The sequence below is a fragment of the Bos indicus x Bos taurus genome, chromosome 11 (assembly GCF_003369695.1).
Source record: "Bos indicus x Bos taurus breed Angus x Brahman F1 hybrid chromosome 11, Bos_hybrid_MaternalHap_v2.0, whole genome shotgun sequence".
NCBI classification, from domain to species: Eukaryota; Metazoa; Chordata; class Mammalia; order Artiodactyla; family Bovidae; genus Bos; species Bos indicus x Bos taurus.
In genome coordinates, this window is record NC_040086.1 from 37,944,901 (window position 1) to 37,965,663 (window position 20,763).

Consider the following 20,763-nt stretch of genomic DNA (forward strand, 5'->3'; position numbering starts at 1 on the left):
CTAATTAGTACTCCACCGTACAAATATACTACATTTTCATTTCCTACAGTGAACAATGCAAGGACATTCTTATATCTGTCATGCATATGCATAAATGCTTCCTAAGATATAAATTAAAAAATGGAGCTGATAGTATTATCTAGGGTATACAATTTTTATTAGTTTAACAAACATTTTAATTGACTTCCTCTTAACTGATTTAACAGATAGACCATCATTTTCTGAGCTTATGCCCCCCAACATTTCTCACTTCACCAGTTGAGCTGTATACTTCTCCAAGAGTCAGTTCTTTAGCTAGTTATATTTGGCACATGACCACATAATTTAAATACTGCAGATTAATTAAATGTCACAGAACTGTAATACCTATGGCTAAGTTAAATACAGCAGAACTCAACTTAGTTGCACAAAATTATGAATACTTAAACACTTAAAGGTAAAGTACTTAAAACCACAGCAGAATTCTACACTCAGATTGCTTAAAAAATATGTTTCGGTTTTTACTCCACTTTAATAAACCAGAAATCATAGCTGATAAATTATGGTGCTGTTTATGTAAGAATGCAATATGGAAATACAATTTAAAAAAAGAAAGTGAAAGTGACAATGTTAGTTGCTCAGTCGTGTCTAACTCTTTGCAACCCCATGGACTGTAGCCTGCCAGGCTCCTCTGTCCACAGAATTCTCCAAGCAAGAATACTGGAATAGGTAGCCACTCCTTTCTCCAGGGGATCTTCCCAACCTAGGGACTGAACCCAGTTCTCCTGCATTGCAGGCAGATTCTTTACTGTCTGAGCCACCACAATTAAAGAAAACCCATATACAAAAAAAAACTTTCCTGGTAAAGTTTTACCAGGTAAATGGTAAAGAATCTGCCTGCAATACAGGAGCCCAGAGTTCGATCCCTGGGTTGGGAAGTTCCTCTGGAGAAGGGAATGGCAATCCACTCCAGTATTCTTGCCTGGAGAATCCCATGGACAGAGAAACCTGGTGGACTACAGTCTGTGGGGTAACAAAGAGCTGGACACGATTGAGCGACTAACACACACGCGCATGCACACACACACACACACACAAAGAAAAAAAACAAAAACAAAAAAGGACTTGACCCTATTCGAACTATCAGTAAGAGTCAGCATGTAAACGTTCAGTTTATTTTTAAAAATTATTATTCTCTGCTTTAACCAACTTTTAAAACTTCTGATCCTTATGTTCTGAAATTAAAGCATTTTTTACTGTATTGCCAACTCTAAAATGATGGTTCCCTTGGATTTTCTAATGTAGGCAATATACTTTCTACACTTACTCTGATATTAACTCTTAAGAACACTGGGAACAATCTTCTTTTGCTAAGTGTTCACATCTCTCTTCCTCAAGGTGTAATACTTTCTGCCACATTTTGTACACACTTCTCTACAAAAACCATGATTTTGTATTGTAGGTTAAAATTTTAAGTAATAATTTCCCTGTCATAAAAAGCATCAAGTAAAGAGACTGTTAGCTTTAATACTTATCTTGATCTTTTAAAACAGAAATCATAAGCAGGTAAGTAAGAGGCCCTACCCTTTTCACGTCTGTCTTCTGAAGTATTGGTCAAAAGTGGTGCTGTGAGGACATGCATACAATGGTTGTAGAAGAAATTTAGAAATTCACTTTTTTCAGTTTTCTGAAATATACAGAATTAAAATAAAAACTTTATTATCTTTATAATAGAACATCTTCAAGAATTAGCAGTGCAAGTCATACACAAATAAGAGCTACTTTAGGATACTGTGAAAGACTCAACAAAGTTATATTCACCTTAATCTTATTTCTGAAGAACTGACAAACCTATTTTATATTACATATGAGATGAAAAAAAGCATTATAAAAGGTTTCTCCAGGGGAAATTATTCAAAATAATTTTCTTCACGAGTATGATTTGAAATGCAACGAAAAATCTATCAACGGAGAAGGCAACGGCAACCCACTCCAGTACTCTTGCCTGGGAAATCCCATGGATGGAGAGGCCTGGTAGGCTGCAGTCTATGGGGTCGTAAAGAGTTGGACACAACTGAGCAACTTCACTTTCACTTTTCACTTTCATGCACTGGAGAAGGAAATGGCAACCCACTCCACTGTTCTTGCCTGGAGAATCCCAGGGACGGCGGAGCCTGGTGGGCTGCCGTCTATGGGGTCGCACAGAGTCGGACACGACTGAAGCGACTTAGCACCAGCAAGAACAATTTAACCGCTTAAAATCTGAAAGCCCAGATTTCACAACGTATCCAAATTTGAACAAACACAAAGTTAATTTACCAGGCCACTAGAAATGGTATAGATTTTAGATATTTTTAAAATAGCTTTAAGAATTTGTTACTTGGAAATTTGGAGAATAGTGCCTTTTGGTTTTTTGACCACTATTTTTTATATAATTGGCTCTATAAACTTGTAATGATTTGAAAACATACTTTTTATCTAAATTTGAGGAATTCTATAAAGGAGAAATATTCAAGCATTTTGAGATAACCACTAATAATATTTTGTGATATTTCCTTAAGTCCTTTTTTGGTAATGACTCCTTTCACCATGCAATTAACATAATCTGATACATACTGTTTCTTTTTTACTGTGATAAACATATAGAATTTACCATCTTACCCATTTTTAAGTTTATATATAGTTCAGTAGTGTTAATTATATTCACATTGCTGTTTTAATTTTTAAGATGCTAACATACAGAGGCCAAGAAACAAAAATAGAAGTGCTAGCATTTTACCAAGATTTTAGCAGATTACAATCTTGTATTTTGCTGCAAAAATAACTGCAATGCTATGCTATGCTATGCTAAGTCACTTCAGTCGTGTCCGACTCTGCGTGACCCCTAGATGGCAGCCCACCAGGCTTCCCCATCCCTGGGATTCTCCAGGCAAGAACACTGGAGTGGGTTGCCATTTTCTTCTCCAATGCATGAAAGTGAAAAGAGAAAGTGAAGTCGCTCAGTCGTGTCCGACTCTTAGCGACCCCATGGACTGCAGCCTACCAGGCTCCTCCGTCCATGGGATTTTCCAGGCAAGAGTACTGGAGTGGGGTGCTATTGCCGTCTCCGAAAAATAACTGCTAGAGGAGTATTACCGCTACTCGAATACTGAGTGTACAAATGCTTGAATGCTTTTCAAAATTGTACAAATTTTCAAAATTTAAATATTTACATATAATTTATGTATTTATACATAACTTAGTATAAATAAAATCATCTAAAACTGACTAGACCAAAATGTTTCTACTGCAGAGTAATTTCTTACATTAGTTGTAGCCAGCATGTTCTCTGGATCAATTAGAGTACGAAGAAGTCCCATTAACTGAACAGCACCTCCTAGCTCAGGATCAGTGTCACAGATCATTTGTTCAATTACTACATTAATAAGAAGGATATCCTGGAAGAAAACAGGTTTCTATGAGACCTGGTTTCGATATAAGACAAACACACCAGCTGAAAGAACAAAATCAGAATCATACAGGAAGGAAAAAAAAAAGAATGGATGAAGTTATCTAAACTTTTTAATCCTCATGTCTTCAAAGTTCTATAAACATACTAGAGTAAAAAGAAACCCACTCAAAACCAAACAAAAATCAGAGCACACAATAGCTTACAATATCATCAATATAGGCAACGGAAAGCAAAGTCATTTACCAGCAATTCTTATTCACTAACGTATTCTCAATCTCGGCAACAAAAAAACACTGACAAAATATATGAAACTACAACTGGTGACACCAGACAATGAAAGACACTGGGAGATGGGTAACAAATGAGATGAGCCCTATGATACATGTTAGGTATTATTATTAGTATTAATTACTGGATTCTGCAAACTAAGTAAAAATCAACTTCTAAAAAACTGGCATTAACCATGTGGCTAGAGATTATGCTGTGGAGAGTAATATGGAATAGCAAAATGGTCTTATCCCAGAAGTACACTCACCTCAGCAAACAATTAAAATTAATCTACCTATAATGCATGACTAAACCCACTTCAAAGTAACAATGTGCTGAGACAATGAACAAATAATTCCTAATATAATGAATGATTTAACATTCATCAATGAGCTAAAAGCATTACCAGCATTATAAGCTAGTCGTTTGTAAAATGGGCTTCCCTTGTGGCTCAGCTGGTGAAGAATCCACCTGCAATGTGGAAGATCTGGGTTCCATCCCTGGGTTGGGAAGATACCCTGGAGAAGGGAAAGGCTACCCACTCCAGTATTCTGGCCTACAGAATTCCATGGACTGTATAGTCAGTCCACAGGGTTGCAAAGAGTTGGATACGACTGAGTGACTTTCACTTTCACTGTCTGTAAAACAGGCTTCATTTTCTTAACAAACTTGATGAACAGGAAGAACAGCTAAATTAAAGGACCAAGCCTCTAACGGCAGTACAGCTAATAACTAGCTAGGTAAGCGGCCTTATTTTAACTCTTCCATGCTGTTTTCTCCAATGGAACTAAAATTCAGCAGTCATTTAAGTCAGACCACTCTCAAAATTCAAGCCAGCATTTCTAACTGCATGGTATAGTTCTTTTCTGGTTAAAACAAATCTAATTTTCCTTAATCTGCTTCTCCAACAATGGCATTCATCACACTAGAAAACTCATGATCAAGCAACTTACAGCAAAATAATGGAGATTTAAGACAAACAAAAGGAAAATTACTTCTTCGGATGTCACACTATGACTTGATCTGAAAATAGGCTGTTAAAGAGTAACCACAGGGACATTATTCCAGCGCTAGGTCACCAAAATTTACTCTTGAGAACACTCTCTTAAATTTGTAGTCTTAGGAGAAGCCTAGTAACTCCTATCCCATTAATGTTGCTTTACTACCATGACCTCTGAGTTTTACTTCTCTTTATATTATCAGAGAAGCTTTGCAATTAGAAACTTCAATTCAGAGGGAGGAGGGAGGAGGGTTCAGGATGGGGAACACATGTATACCTGTGGCGGATTCATTTTGATATTTGGCAAAACTAATACAATTATGTAAAGTTTAAAAATAAAATAAAATTAAAAAAAAAACAGAAAAAGAAACTTCAATTCAGAACCAGCTTCCAAATGCCACCACTATTTACTTGCAATATTCTGGAGTCTAAGCCAGGGGTCATTGAACTACCAAACTACCTGACTGGTTGTTCACTTTGTAAATAGCTTTACAATAAAACATTTACTGGAACACAGCCACACCTATTCATTTTCAAACCATCTATAGATGGTTCATACTAAAGAGAAAGAGTTGAGTAGCTGCGACAGAGACTAAAGGACCCACCAAGTCCTATTTACCTTTTGGCCCTTTAAGAAAAGTCTGCCATCCTTCATCTAAATAGCATGAGTGAGATTAGTTACAGCTTCTGGAAGATGCTTCAAAGCCTTGGTATAATAGTTTCTAAATCAAGTTTTAGAGAAACAATACTTCTGTTGGTTTTATCACATTCCAACGTCATAGTATTCTTAGAAATACATACTTTTGTTTTTAAAGTACATTTAAGTGGGTTTAAGAATTTTTCAATTCTTAAATAATTAGCCACAGAGGAAAATAATTAGAAACAGAAGGAAAGTTCTGGGTATCTACATATGGAATTAACTTTATCCAGATAATCAGCTGGCCTCCCTATTTGCTGATTGGGAAACAAAGAACATACTTTATTCCATTGCTTCCAAGGTTTCTTAAAAACTTTTTAACTTCTAGATGCTGAGATATATTTTATCATCTACAGCTTTATACAGTCACTGTTAGTCAAGTGGCAACCATGACAAAGTTACATGACAGATTTGCACTGACACTTTCTGCTAAGATCAAGAAAATATCAGAATCTGTGCATAGATATAATGACTATAGTAAAAATGTTAACATTTCCTTGTATCTTAACACATTTTAATCCTGTAATCCATGTTGCTAAAACCAAATCTGCTCTATAGTACTAGAAAGAAAAGTTTGAATGTTGTGCGTTTATTTTGAGAGCGCATCAAAACATTAACTGCACACTGAATACAGAGCTAAGTTATTTCTTCAATGTTACCACCAATTTAACATAGAATTCAGCATGTAGACTTCTTAATTCTGGAAATTAAAGAAAAAATAATTTAGCTTCATTTGTGGGCTAACTTATTTTGATGTAAACAGAAATTTTAAATTGGAAAATTGTTAGACCTCAGAAAATTCAGGGAAATCAAAGACTGGAGACTGTGACTACAAGAAAAAGAGAAATTAAAAAGGGACTTTTCAATGTTAAAAATGAGTAACTGCTTCCCCATGCCTCATGCATCAGTTAAATGTAAACAAGGAAATATTCCTAATGAAAACATAAATAAAAGATTTAAAAATTAAGAATTCTAAGTTACTAGGTTTGAGAGATTTTCTGATGAATGCTCATAATCCCATGCATCACTGAGGATGAAGATGTGTTTATTTCAAAGTTACCTTTTGTAAAAATGACACTAAGATGATATCAACAGTGACATGGTAAATCAATTAACACACTGAGTATTTCTTTAGTCAGATTTAGCATCATTTAAACTTTAAAATATACTTAATACAAAATATTTCTTCTATTTCTTTCCTACTACCTGAAAAATAGCATTAGTCCTGATTCTAAAAACTGCCTTAAAAAAAACTGGAAATATCTAACAAAAATAGAATGCAAAAATCTAAACAGCCATTAATTCAACAGTAACAAAAACATAAAAGAATCAAATTAGCATTGGGAATCTAGACCTTCTTTAAGAAGGAACATTATTAAATTTTAGTTATTTTCTACTTAACACTAACATATATTTAACATAAAGGTACTTCATTATGAACGTATGTTCATTTTGTCTTTAAAATAGTTTAAGGGGAAAGTTTAGCATTTTTGTAGTGGTTGGTTTCATATTTAAATGTTCATCCCCACTAAAGTAACAGACACATCTGAACATGCAAGAGCAACTTCTAAGTTATACTAGAAAAGTGCTTGACCTAAGGGTTTAGAGTTACATTTCATTAGATTCACTAAATCTATCTCAATACTAGTTTGAATTTTTTTTTTTTAAACAATAAACACATCAATTGCTATATATTCTGGGCTTGCCAAAGTCACAACTGATTAGAAATCCAATTATTCTTTATAAAAGATTAAAATTACGGTTATATCCCTTTTCTCTCAACAGTCTGCAAATATTATTCTATAGGTAATTCACATGGAACCAAAACAGTACTACTTACGTCATCACTCTGTTGGGCTTCTTGCATTACAAATTCTCGGACCATGGATGGACTAAACTCTACTAGATAAGAAAATATATCTGTTGCAGCTGACCTGACTTGCAAATCGTCCATGCCCTGATAAAAGGAGAATCAGATTACGTGGAGAATGTTGACCCCCTCTTTTCTCCCAGATCTATGGCAAACATATTTTTGGATTTAGACATGGTACTAGAATCAAAATACATACCTCTCATCATTTTCTTTTACAAATACTAAATGCTTTTATTTCAAATGTTCCCTTGCTATCTCTAATTTTCTTGAAGAGATCTCTAGTCGTTCCCATTCTGTTGTTTTCCTCTATTTCTTTGCATTGATTGCTGAGGAAGGCTTTCTTATCTCTTCTTGCTATTCTTTGGAACTCTGCATTCAGATGCTTATATCTTTCCTTTTCTCCTTTGCTTTTCGCTTCTCTTCTTTTCACAGCTATTTGTAAGGCCTCCCCAGACAGCCATTTTGCTTTTTTGCATTTCTTTCCCATGGTCTTGAGCCCTGTCTCCTGTACAATGTCACGAACCTCAGTCCATAGTTCATCAGGCACTCTATCAGATCTAGGTCCTTAAATCTATTTCTCACTTCCACTGTATAATCATAAGGGATTTGATTTAGGTCATACCTGAATGGTGTAGTGGTTTTTCCTACTTTCTTCAATTTCAGTCTGAATTTGGCAATAAGGAGTTCATGATCTGAGCCACAGTCAGCTCCTGGTCTTGTTTTTGTTGACTGTATAGAGCTTCTCTATCTTTGGCTGCAAAGAATATAATCAATCTGATTTTGGTGTTGACCATCTGGTGATGTCCATGTGTAGAGTCTTCTCTTGTGTTGTTGGAAGAGGGTGCTTGTTATGACCAGTGCATCTTCTTGGCAAAACTCTATTAGTCTTTGCCCTTCTTCATTCCGTACTCCAAGGCCAAATTTGCCTGTTACTCCAGGTGTTTCCTGACTTCCTACTTTTGCATTCCAGTCCCCTATAATGAAAAGGACATCTTTTTTGGGTATTAGTTCTAAAAGGTCTTGTAGGTCTTCATAGAACCATTCAACTTCAGCTTCTTCAGCGTTACTGGTTGGGGCATAGACTTGGATTACTGTGATAATGAATGGTTTGCCTTGGAAACGAACAGAGATCATTCTGTTGTTTCTGAGATTGCATCCAAGTACTGCATTTCGAACTCTTTCGTTGACCATGATGGCTACTCCATTTCTTCTGAGGGATTCCTGCCCGCAGTAGTACCAAGTGAATTACAACTTAAAACATTCAGCATGCATTACTATAATAAATTACTTCCCATCCACAATATAAAACTATTACAAATTTTCAATTTCAAAAACATGAAATGAAGCTATATAATTACCATTACGATTTCAAGAGCAGGAAGAATCCCCAACTTGGCCAGAGTTTTGAAAAATGCGTCTCTGTTTTGAGGTTGTAATGTCTGAGAAAACGCACAAAATTCCTTGAAAAAATTAACCTGTAACGTTAGAAAGTATAGTGAGAAGCTGACACACATTAAAAGAAACCTTGGGGCAAACTGTAATGTGAACTACCAGTGTGGAATTAAACCTCAAAGACCTGAAAACCCAGCTACCATTTATTATAACATGGTTTCTATGTTCTTTAGGTTATGAGGAGCCAGGATACCCTGACTTCAAATCAGCCAATTCATCTTTGGTATAGTTATTTATTAATGGCATATTACGTTTTTCATTTATAAAATTACCCCTTTACACCAGGAAACCTCTAATTCTCTTTCAGTATTTCTTTAGCATCTGACTATAAAGTTTAAAAAAATGGTCAACTGTTGATAAACAGTAGTCACCATTCTCTTTCCCCTAAGCGTGGTTTATATCTCAAAAACCTAACTATCAACACATTTGAAATAAAAGCATCTCTAAGAGCCAAATTATTTATCATTCATTTATTCAAGAAGGATTCTCCCATTTTTTAAAATTTATTTATTTTTAATTGATAAGTGCTTTACAATATTGTGTTGGTTTCTGCCAGGATTCTCCCTACCTGTTTAAAAAAAAACAAAAAGCATCTCAATAATGTTTCTACAACCACAAAAATATATGAGTTTGTAGTTCTGTGCTAATATAATCCACATGTCTGATTTTATAATTTATAAGGCACATATTCCCTCACTGGGGGGAAAAATTAAATATCTCTAAAAACTTCTAAGATATATAAAATAGTAAGTTTTAGAAATTTTAAGGATAATCATTTTATAGTATAATTTAAATACAGTTGACCCTTGACAATACAGGGGTTGGGGAACCCACCCTCCACTAAGTCAAACACCTGCATGTAATTTTACAGCAGGCCCTCCATATCTACTGTACCATATCCAACCTTGGACTATGCAGTACTGTGGTGTTTACTACTGAAAAAACAAAAAAATCTGTGTCTAGATGGACTCATAGTTCAAACGTATGTTGCTCAAGGGTCATCTGTTACTTTCATACCAATTATAAAAGTCTTCCTCTTAAATTAACAAGCTCAATATTAAAAGCTATGTATGCCAAAAGAGTAAGAGCTCTTTAAGCGTGTGAATTTCAATAATAACTTACCAATTCACGTCGTTTATCATCATCCGTGGCCTCATCTGTTAATTGTGCAAAAACTTCAGACAAAAATTTCTCATCTTCCTACATGAGAAGAAATATTACTATGAAATATTAACAAAAGTATAAAGTTATACTCATTTGATTTTACAAATTACAATAAAAGTAGATGGAAACCTACTAGCAGTTTCATTATAAACTTAAAATTCCAGTATATTCATGTTATAAGGTTCAAAATTTGACAATACCTTTCAATATTAGCTAGACATATATTACTACCTCATTTACATTTAATCAGAAACCCCTAAAGAACTATTTGAAAAACAAAAATTTGATGTTCTAAAGAGCATGCATGAAAACTCTATTCACCTTAACTGAGTGCCTCTCTAGCTCCTGTTCAGGGTCTATTTATTTATGCTTAATTTAAACATAATTCAAACAAATTTGAAGATTTCATTATTAGTCCATAGTGGATCAGAATAATGGGAGTTACAAATTCGGCAGTAAAGAATACTGACGTCTGATAGTGGTAAGATTATAAATGCTAACAGTGATTATCTTTTGGTAATGGATTTTCAGTGATTTTCTTCTTTGCTCATTTGTATTTTCCAATTTTCTAGAATAAGTATGAACAATTATATTACAAAGGAAAAAATTGACATGAATATTGAAATTCACTTTAGAGAAGATCTTCATCAAAACCTGCTGAAAGTCATGCTTTACTGCTGCTAAGTCACTTCAGTCGTGTCCAACTCTGTGCGACCCCATAGACGGCAGCCCACCAGGCTCCCCTGTCCCTGGGATTCTCCAGGCAAGAACACTGGAGTGGGTTGCCATTTCCTTCTCCAATGCATGAAAATGAAAAGTGAAAGTGAAGTCGCTCAGTCGTGTCTGACTCTTAGCAACCCCATGGACTACAGCCTACCAGGCTCCTCCGTCCATGGGATTTTCCAGGCAAAAGTACTGGAGTAGGGTGCCATTGCCTTCTCCGAAGTCATGCTTTAAGCTTTAGTAATCTTCAAAATTCACTTTTATGAAATATAACTCTAATAATTTAAATTAATTAAAAGAACATAACCTAAAAATATTTGTAATAGTGGTAACTGCATGGTTGACAATAAAAATCAAACCATGACATATTAAGGATATAGCTAGTATGTTGCGTACAAATCACTTCAGTTGTGTCTGACTCTTTGTGACTGCATGAACTGGGGTCTCCCAGACACCTCTGTCCATCGAATTCTCCAGGCAACAATACTGAAGTGGTCTGCCATGCCCTCCTCCAGGGGATCTTCAGACTCAGGGACTGAACCTGGGTCTTTTATGTCTCCGGCACTTACTGGCAGGTTCTTTACCACTAGCTAATAAACCTGCTCCTTTTCTTACTGTGAATCCCCCATGAAGAGGTATCAATCCCTTAAAGCCTTTCTGAAACAAGATAGAGCACATATGAAAAAATAAATGAAAAGCACTAGGTATGACTATGGAAAATATAATATGCTCTCCCAATAAATATCCTTTGGTGCTACTCAAAGACACATCATTGACAAATAACCCCTTTCACTGACGCAGAAGTGTTCCTTTTGTTAATCTGTTGATTCCCTTTGGACCTTATGTATGGAGGTCTGAATCATTCACCTTCTGAGACAGTTCAACTGTATAAATCACTTATCCTTCAAATCATTTATCTGTCTCAATATTTTAGATTTTAGTGAATAAATACACATTTATCTCAACACCTTTTATAAATTTTTCTTTTCCTGCATTGCTTCCAGATTAAGTCCTTCTTTCCTGTCTAAAGATTTTTAACTATTTTCAGAATGTTTTCATTGGAAAATAGTTCCAGTTCTTTGATAAATGCAATTTCCCATTTAAATTCTTCTTATAGGATTCATTATTTGTGTGCTGACAGCTAAAACTCCATAAAGGATTAGAGAAGCAATTTCAAGTACTACAGTCTGCTAGGAGAATGCTTTCTGATTCCCAGTATTTTTTTTCCCTGATCTCTATTATGAAAAAAAAATTTTTAATTTGGCTGTGCTGGGTCTTAGTTGTGGCATAAGCACTCTTAATTGTGACTTGTGGGATCTAACTCCCCAACCAGGGATCGAATCCAGGTCCCCTACATTGGGAGTACAGTTTTATCCACTGGACCACCGGGGAAGCCCCTGTTATTCTCAATAATATTCTACAAAAGCACTCTGTTCTGATATATGTATTAAGGGAGCTACTGAATGACAGCTTAAAGCCTATCATAAATACAGCTGGGAAATCTCCCCCTAAATCCCTGCTTCTCTAAGTATTAATAATTAAACTAGTTTCCTTAGATCATTTCAGTTTTTCTTTACCATTTCACTTTAAGAGCTTTTTAATAAATCATAATTATTCTAAGTCAAATTGTGCATGTCTACTACTTTAGGTAACAAAACCTTAAGGGGAAAAGAGGAGCTGCTCCTATAAAGTCTGAAATTAAACTTTTTTCTCTGCAACGATGTAAAAATGGGCACATGCACAAAACCAAAATGCCAAACCCAGGACTCATTCACCATTAGAGGTACAAAACTTCCGTTATACAATTCAAGGAAACAGAAAAAATCAGTCAGTCTTAGTCCTGGCTGCATATCTGAATTATCTGGGAAGCTTTAAGCACACACACTCTCACATACCCACAATAATAATTAGGTCTCACAAAATGGCATAAAAGGTATTTTAAAAAATAAGCTGCTTCTGTTTAAGATGGAAAAAGTTCGGGAAATGGACAGTAGTGATGGCTGCATAGCACTGTCAATGTACTCACTGCTATGAACTGTACACTTAAAATTATTAAAATTCTGAATTTTATGTCACATATACTGTACCACAATGTTTTAAATGCAAAAAATGAAAAGTTAAAAAAAAAAACACAACCCAGCTGCATGACAGGAGATTTAGAAATATAAAAGATCACACTAAGAAATGACTCTTCAGAAAACTATGAGATAAAGCCCTGTTTTCTGTGTTTGATAGTACATTTAAAGTAAACAAAATAAATATTTCAAAAAGAAGGAACAAACACCAGCTTAACTATTAGGGTGACTACATATTTGAAAACAGAATTGTGAAGAACACCTTAGTTTACTTACCTGCAACATGCTGACTATTTCAACTTTGTTGAAGAAAATAAAAGATGTAAGAGTAGAAAGAAAATTCTCTTCAAAAACTGATGGTGTAGGCAAAATGATGTCCTGAATGTATTGTACCCTGTAAGTCTGATGTATTTTTTGCCTTAGTTCAGAGTCTGTTATTGGTATAACTTCCTTAAACTTTGCAGTTTTGGTCAAGAATTCTCGGTGCCTTTTTGGCTGAGCCAAAGCAGGGTCATATTCAAGACATCCCACGACATCCATGATACACTCATCAGAAAACATAACCTCAAACAGAGTTGCCTTATTTAGGAATAAGATTCCTCTAATAATTTCATACAAATGGTGTAAGCCTTCAGTGTTTTCCAGGTTCTCACAAGCTTGGAATAGCTGCAGTAGTTTTTTAATATAGCCTTCATTTTCCAAGGCCAGAGCCAGCTTTTCCCTACGGATAGGTGAGGAGAGAACTGAGGTAACTAAGTCAGCAATCTCTTCAAGTTTATTGAGTTCACATGTGGGTAGGTCAATCAGATGACTGGTTTCAGGCATTTCCTCAAATCGTTCTTCTTCTGATTCATCAATAAGGTCCTGTGTGACTTCCACTGATGGATCCTTACCTTGAACCTAAAAATATACAGGCACAGCTGGTTACCTTAAAAAACAAAAGAATTCAAAATTTCGGAAACCAAACCACTCACCACTGAATTTAAGTAAACATACCTTTTAAGGAATTAAAATTATTTGAGTCTTCAGTTACTGACTGCAGATGATTTCACTTCTAAATTTCCCAACTTAAAACTTGAAGTTATGGAGAAGGAAATGGCAACCCACTCCAGTATTCTTGCCTGGAAATCCCATGGACAGAGGAACCTGGTGGGCTACAGTCCATGGGGTCGCAAAGAGTCGGACATGACTGAGCGACTTCACTTTCACTTTCAAGAAATAAATAAATGTATTTATATTGAAAAAAAAAAAAATTTTAAAAAAAAAAAAAAACAAAACAAAAAACAAAAAAAACTTGAAGTTAATTCTGATACCTAATAACCTGAGTATTTCAGATAAAGTGGAGTGAACTTTGCAGAAATTAACTCTTCTCTCAGTCCTCCAAATTATTATGTATAACAAAGCACCACCACACTGGCTTAACAAGGACACTATTGAGTTCAAACCAAATTAAAACCCAATTCCTTGTCTATTCAAGACTAAGAAAATAAGATTTCCTCAAAATATTTTTGAAAAAATATTTGCTTTTGCTCTGAGTCTGAAACTGATAAACAGACTAATAAAAAAATATTAAAAACTGGCATTCATTTAACATCTGTGATAAAGCCTCCAAAGGTTCTAACATCTAGATAAAAATTACACTATAAGGAATAAAGAACTGCTATATGATTCAGGTTGACTGTTTTATGATTGAAGAAAAGCAAGGCTAACAAATTTTCTAACGAATTACTCTAAAAGAAAAAGCTTAGAATTTGACTTTTCATAAATTTTTCTAATTCCTAATCCAATCGTGTAATAATCTTCTATTCTCCACCTTAAAACACCCTGAATATCCTAAATAGACAAAGTTCCACAAATTTCCAAATTCACCAAAGCAACACATGAAAAAAGATCCAAGAACTTAAGAGTAAAAAGTAGACGGATATACTAATGCATGTGTATTTTTTTTGGAGGAATGACAGTATTTTTTTTACTTCTGAGTTTTCAACAGAATATCTGGACCTAGGGAGGATGACATATAAATTTAAGATACACTATAAGCAAGGTCATAAGAACAGTTCAGATAAAATGTCTTGGGATCATAAAAGCCACAGACGGCATTTGAAATTTTAAGAAATCTTAAATGGTAAGATTCAGAGGGAGAAAAAGGTATTCAAAGTGCAAGGGGAAAGAGCACAGAGCCAGAGAAATGAAAGCATAGGACATGCACACGGCAAACAGCAAAATTGGAAATGCAGAGTGAATGAAACCAGATCATGGAAAGTCAAGCTAAACATCTGGATGGTTCAGGGAAGTGAATGTGTAGCACTTGAGAAAGTTGACCTGGCATCAGCTGCATGAGATAAACTTGAAAATATAGGTAATAGGTTGTTATTACAAAGGCTAAATGAACAACTGAATTTGGATTGTGATGTTGGGGCAGGTGAGGAATAGCTATAAAAGAGGAAAGGAATCGCAATGACCCTACAGTTTTAAACTTGTCATTAGGAAGATCATGGCTTCTTTAACCAACTGATGTGAGTTTGAGGTGTTTGAATATCCAGCTGACAACTAAACCTGTGGGGCTACTGTTGTTGTGTAGTTACTAAGTCATGTCTTTTTTGACCCCATGGACTGTAGTCCACCAGGCTCCTCTGTCCACGGGATTTTCCAGGCAACAATACTGGAGTGGGTTGCCATTTCCTTCTTCAGGGGATCTTCCCGACCCAGGGACTGAACCTGCGTCTCCTGGTTGGCAAGCAGATTCTTAATAATTGAACCACGTGGGAAGCCCATGGGCCTACTACTCTGGAAAAATACAAGAGAAAATAGATATTTGGTATTAGGGTAACGGTTAAGCCCAGAAGACTCGAACAGAAACCAGAGACTCTAACAGAAACCAGAGAAAAGAGAAATGGAAGCCTGAGGGGAAGGAAGAAGAATCAGAGGTTACAAAGAACAAAAAAAAGGAAACCAGAGGAGTTAACTTACACTTCAAATGAACATGGTTTGCATAAGTTTAAAAATAAAAGCATAGCTCTGGAACCATTATTTTGGTTATAGTATGTTTATTTCTTTGTTATCTAGTATTAACCCTTACAAGCTTCCTCAATTCTCTCCTAAACGTAACTCTGATCTGTCAATTGCACACAAACCGAAGTGTCTATTTGGATGTCAATAGTGTTGTCCACTGGGCTTCCCTAGTAGCAGAGGTGGTAAAGCATCTGCTTGCAATGCAGGAGACCTGGGTTCGATCCCTGGGTCAGGAAGATCCCCTGGAAAAGGAAATGGCAACCCACTCCAGTATTCCTGCCTGGAGAATCCCATGCACAGAAGAGCCTGGTGGGCTACAATCCATGGGGTTGCAGAGTCAGACATGACTGAGCTACAAACACACAACAGTGCTGTCCACCAATTATTTCTGGTTCTGTCTCTGGTGGCACGTGAATTCATTGATTCAATGAAGTTACACGGAGCTGTGTGACTTGCTTTGGTCAATAAAATGTGAACAAAAGTGCCATGTGTAACTTCTGGAAAGAGATTTTAAAAACCAGTGCCCCTGATTCATCACTTTTCTTTCCCACTTTGCAATAACCTTGGAAATATTAAAATGAATTCTCTTATCAACTTGGGCCCCCGAGTGACTCTGCTAAGCAAAGTTCCTTCCTCTCCAATATTGGTCAAACAGCATTAAGGGAAAAAAACCAAGCTTTTGTTGTGATAAGCCACTGAAATTTCAAGATTTTGTTATTACAACATAAACTGTCCTTAACATTCTTTAAGTCAGTCAACTTTATGCTGAAAAGGTTCATGGCGAGTCCACTATCAATAGGATTCTCAATGAAAATCTGTATTTCCCACACACCAATCACAGTCATTAGTGCCTTACAGTTACTGCTTTAAATTTTTTTCCTTTTCAACTGTCAAACACTATTTCTCCTTTAAGTTTCACAAAAGAGATCTTTTTCTCCAAGAGGCCACTGAGTATTCAACTTCCTCCAACATTCTTTTTTTCCATCTCACAACTTGTATCTTCACCCACTTCCTTCATCTGTTTCAAAGAAAATGTCCCTACCATTTTCTAAGGTTAAAAGTTCCATATGTAATTCTGACTGTGCTTTCTAAGAGCTCCATATATTATCAATTATCTGAGCTCCAGGTTTTTATAATTTCTTTTTTCCCAATGATTCTTTCTGTTCTATCATTCACCATTACCCTTAAGATACTTAGTGTTCCTTGAGCTATCAATCTTTTTCAGAGAGGAATTCTATTTTATCATTATAAGGAGTTAAGAAATGACCAGGAAATATGTTTTTTATTGAAATTGTTCTTTCAAAGTTAGGAATGACCTCCCAGAACTAAAACATAATGTATGGTTCTGTAGAATACCACACAGAATACCATCTATACTCAGAAACACGGATAGATTTTAAAAGCGTAGTACTGAGTTGTGTAGTAAAAAATTAACCTTGGGAGACCAGCAGAGTGGCCAAACATAACATTCCTTTCAAAGGTGGAAAAGTCTGGATAAAAATCAATAACAAATAGGGAGAAGAAATGATAACAGAGGGCAAAGTAATGAATAAGTAGGTAATATAATGAGAGAAATCAAGTATTAACATGGGTGCCTTAAAAAAGCTCAGAGTAAGAGATGGTATTCTCTTAGTTCAATTATAACAGATGCCTGGAGGCTGAAGCTATATATTTACTAAGTCTACCACTGCTCCTGGGACTCAAAAAAAAGTTGAATGGAAGTCTGTAGGTCAACCAGACAGAACTGACACCACTCTGGGAGACACTGCCATACAATATGATGAACTGATGGACTAATTATTAATGACTGAGTGGGATTCTACTGGTTTGGCCAAAGAAGCTTGTTCTTTCTGTAACATCTTCTGGAAAAGCCAGAAATAACTTGGCCGACCCAACAGTAATGTGCCAGTATCCACTTTGGCTCTTACTTTTCAGATTATATATACTACCTAACATGGTATAACATTGCTACTGTTGACCAACTACCTTAAGTACATAAGTCTTATGATAATATTGATATTCATGATCAAATGTACTAAGGAGCATGTAATGTCAATAGAAAATGACTGACATGAAAAATAAATGGACTTACTAGCTATTAACATCAGCTAATTTCTATACTCGAGTTCTCTTTAGAGTCGACCATAAGGTATTAAAACAGATTATAGTAGATGGAGGGAAATGATCAGTCAAAATAGTGCAAAAAAGTAAACCATGGTTTTATAAGACAGAATAGTTTTTTCTTTAAATCTATCCCTAGCCCAGAGTGGCTCCTCCAAATGTTAGGCATATTCATACCGATACTACTGTTTTGTCGCATATATGCTACACTAAATGTAGATGCTAAGGCAAATATGATCATTTTGGTGTAAGAGTCTCAGCCAAGGGCCAAAAGGTGATCTTTGCAGTAAAGGACTACTCTCGTCCCAAGAAAGGTTTGTGTGTGTGAAGTCGCTCAGTCGTGTCCAACTCTTTGTGACCCCATGGACTACAGGCCGCCAGGCTCTTCTCTCCATGGGATTCTCCAGGCAAGAATACTGGAGTGGATTGCCATTTACTTCTCCAGGGCATCTTCCCAACCCAGGGATCGAACCGGGGTCTCCTGCATTGCAGGCAGACGCTTTATCCTCTGAGCCACCAGGGAAGACCTAAGAAAGGTTTGGTCCTTGTCTAATTCCTGAGAGGTAACCCCTAAGCACTCTGAATATCCTGTCTATTAGGAGTGGTTTTGTTTACCTGGGGGCCTTGTGCTATGGCAGATATATCATGCACATACATGTGTGGCTAACTGTATGGTTTATGGTAGAGATCCTGGACCACACAGTATCAGCTGAACATCTGGGAGTACTGGAAACTAGAGTCAGCCACATGGGCAGTCAGCCTTCTTATATGTTTGTTTTCTGTTTTATCTCTCCACATTTTAACATACCTCTTTTAGATAAAATGGAAAAAAAAATCAAGAATGCATGCGAGTTAAATATTATTAAAATAACCTTACCTGACAAATTTTTTCCCAGATCTCATCACAGCCAGCTTTTTCCTGGAAACTTAGTGCCAGATCATAGTTTTCAGCTTCTGACCAAACAATTAATGTATCCTGTTTAAAAATAAAGATTTCTGTCATCACACCAGAAGAAATAACTACGAAGTATAAATAAAAATCAAGCGGACAGGAAACAGCAAAGCAATGCCCTCAGATAAATGCAATTAATGTGCACTCGACTGACACCATATAATTGAATTTTGTTATCCTTTGTACTTTAGTATTATACTGGCAAAGAAATCATAGCTTTGACACTAAAAGTGTCAGTGAGCAATCTTCTGACACAAAAAATATTAAGATATGTTAGCAGGCTCATGTTACCAAGATAACATTTAATCAAAACGTTTGACTAGCACTCTTGGCCAAAGTATAGTATACACATTCAGATGTCTTTAATTATCTCTCTCCCAAAGGTTATGCTTTTGGGGAAAAACTGTCAACTCCCTTATTAAAAACTAAAGTTTGGTTTTAAATTAAAGCACAAGTATAAACACTAAAATCACTATGAGAACCTAAATGAAATGGACTTTTGAAGGATACATAATAATGGAAGTTTAATATGCCTAAAACTTTGATTTCAAAAAAATGCCATTTGAGCTTATTCCAATTATCAAAACTATAATTTATGAAAACATATTAATTGTTCAGTTAACCAGTATTTATAAATATTATAGCCTCATATTAAAAAATATAAAACTAAAAGTGAGCCCCAAATTAATAAAGACAAAAATTTCAAAATGAAAACATTTCAGTACTTTGGTAGCTCTAACAAGAAAGTAAAAACTATCTTTTAATTAATCTAGGACTCAGATTAACACTTATTGTTGTACACAGGTAAAAAGGACACTGAAAATCTGTGTTCTGGCTTCTTATTGGCCATGCTTCTTGGAAGGGATTATTTGCCATCGTGCTTGTATGCTCAACTGCTTCAGCCATGTCTGACTCTTTGCCCACCAGGCTCCTCTGCCTATGGGATTCTCCAGGCAAGAACACTGGAGTGGGTTGCCATGCCTCCTCGAAAGGATGTTCCTGACCCAGGGACTGAACCCTTCTCTTTTGTCTCCTGCACTGGCACAAGACTTCTTTACTGTTAGCACCACCTGGAAAACCCCTTTATTTGAGCAAGGCACTCTTTAAAAAAAACCTTTAGTTGCTCCCATTATGTACAGAAGAGGTTCTGAAATCTTTTTTAAAATCAAGAGAGCTCTTTTTATAATCAAAATTTTACTAAGAATCTCCATTAAAAAAAATGATAAAAACAAAGCTATTCTGGTTAAAGCATTAGGGCACCTGCAGAGGGTCCATGTTCTTTCCTCAGTTCCTGAGTTTCTTAGAGCTCAACAGATAAGCAGCTGCAGAAATAGTGATCTCCAAACTTTTAAAAACTGTGTGCCTCAAATTATTTACATATTATTTAAGAAATATTAGTAGAGTCATACATACTTTATAAAACATTAATTTCATACTAAAACAGAAATTAAAAGGCTTATATAAAGCTTAAAAAGATAAGCATATTTTAAAAATGTTTAAACTGTAATGGCTCCATATTATTATTACTAAGAATTTTAAGACCCAATATAGTTAGGGCATAGTATATCCATAAATGACAGGAGATACAAATCCATATTTAATGCCATCCTTTTAGTAATTCTGAATTTGGGAGGGAGGGACAACTTTTTATACTACCTATTTTAATCATTGTTTTGGCTTTGTCACTTGGCCAACAGATTACACTGAGAGTGTAAATCTGTTTGACAACTATCTTGTTCACTTGCACTTTCATTACTGTCTTCAACCCATTTTAAGGCACACGCACATTTTTGTTAGGGTTATTTTAGTTGGAAAATATCTGTAAATATTTATCTGCATATACAGGCTATAACAACTCATAATAGGTGGGGAACAGTCTTCATGGAAATGTTACTCTTCTCTCAGAAAAGTGAAAATTGCTCAATCATGTCTGACTCTGCAGCCCCATTCTCCAGGCCAGAATACTGGAGTGGGTAGCTTTTCCCTTCTCCAGATCT

The 20,763-nt window shown here is 35.6% G+C and overlaps 1 protein-coding gene across 2 annotated transcripts in view; it reads right to left on the bottom strand.

The window, feature by feature from the left end:
- The window catches only part of PPP4R3B (protein phosphatase 4 regulatory subunit 3B), a 53,163-nt gene that overhangs the window by 19,819 nt on the left and 12,581 nt on the right, over window positions 1–20,763 (bottom strand). For both annotated transcript variants that reach the window (XM_027555330.1, XM_027555329.1), the window contains 7 exons: window positions 18,692–18,790; window positions 12,958–13,581; window positions 9,842–9,919; window positions 8,626–8,742; window positions 7,235–7,351; window positions 3,285–3,416; window positions 1,564–1,666 (listed from right to left, as the gene is read on the bottom strand). In XM_027555330.1, the coding sequence (XP_027411131.1) occupies window positions 1,564–1,666; window positions 3,285–3,416; window positions 7,235–7,351; window positions 8,626–8,742; window positions 9,842–9,919; window positions 12,958–13,581; window positions 18,692–18,790 (1,270 nt within the window). The remainder of the gene's footprint in view (window positions 1–1,563; window positions 1,667–3,284; window positions 3,417–7,234; window positions 7,352–8,625; window positions 8,743–9,841; window positions 9,920–12,957; window positions 13,582–18,691; window positions 18,791–20,763) is intronic.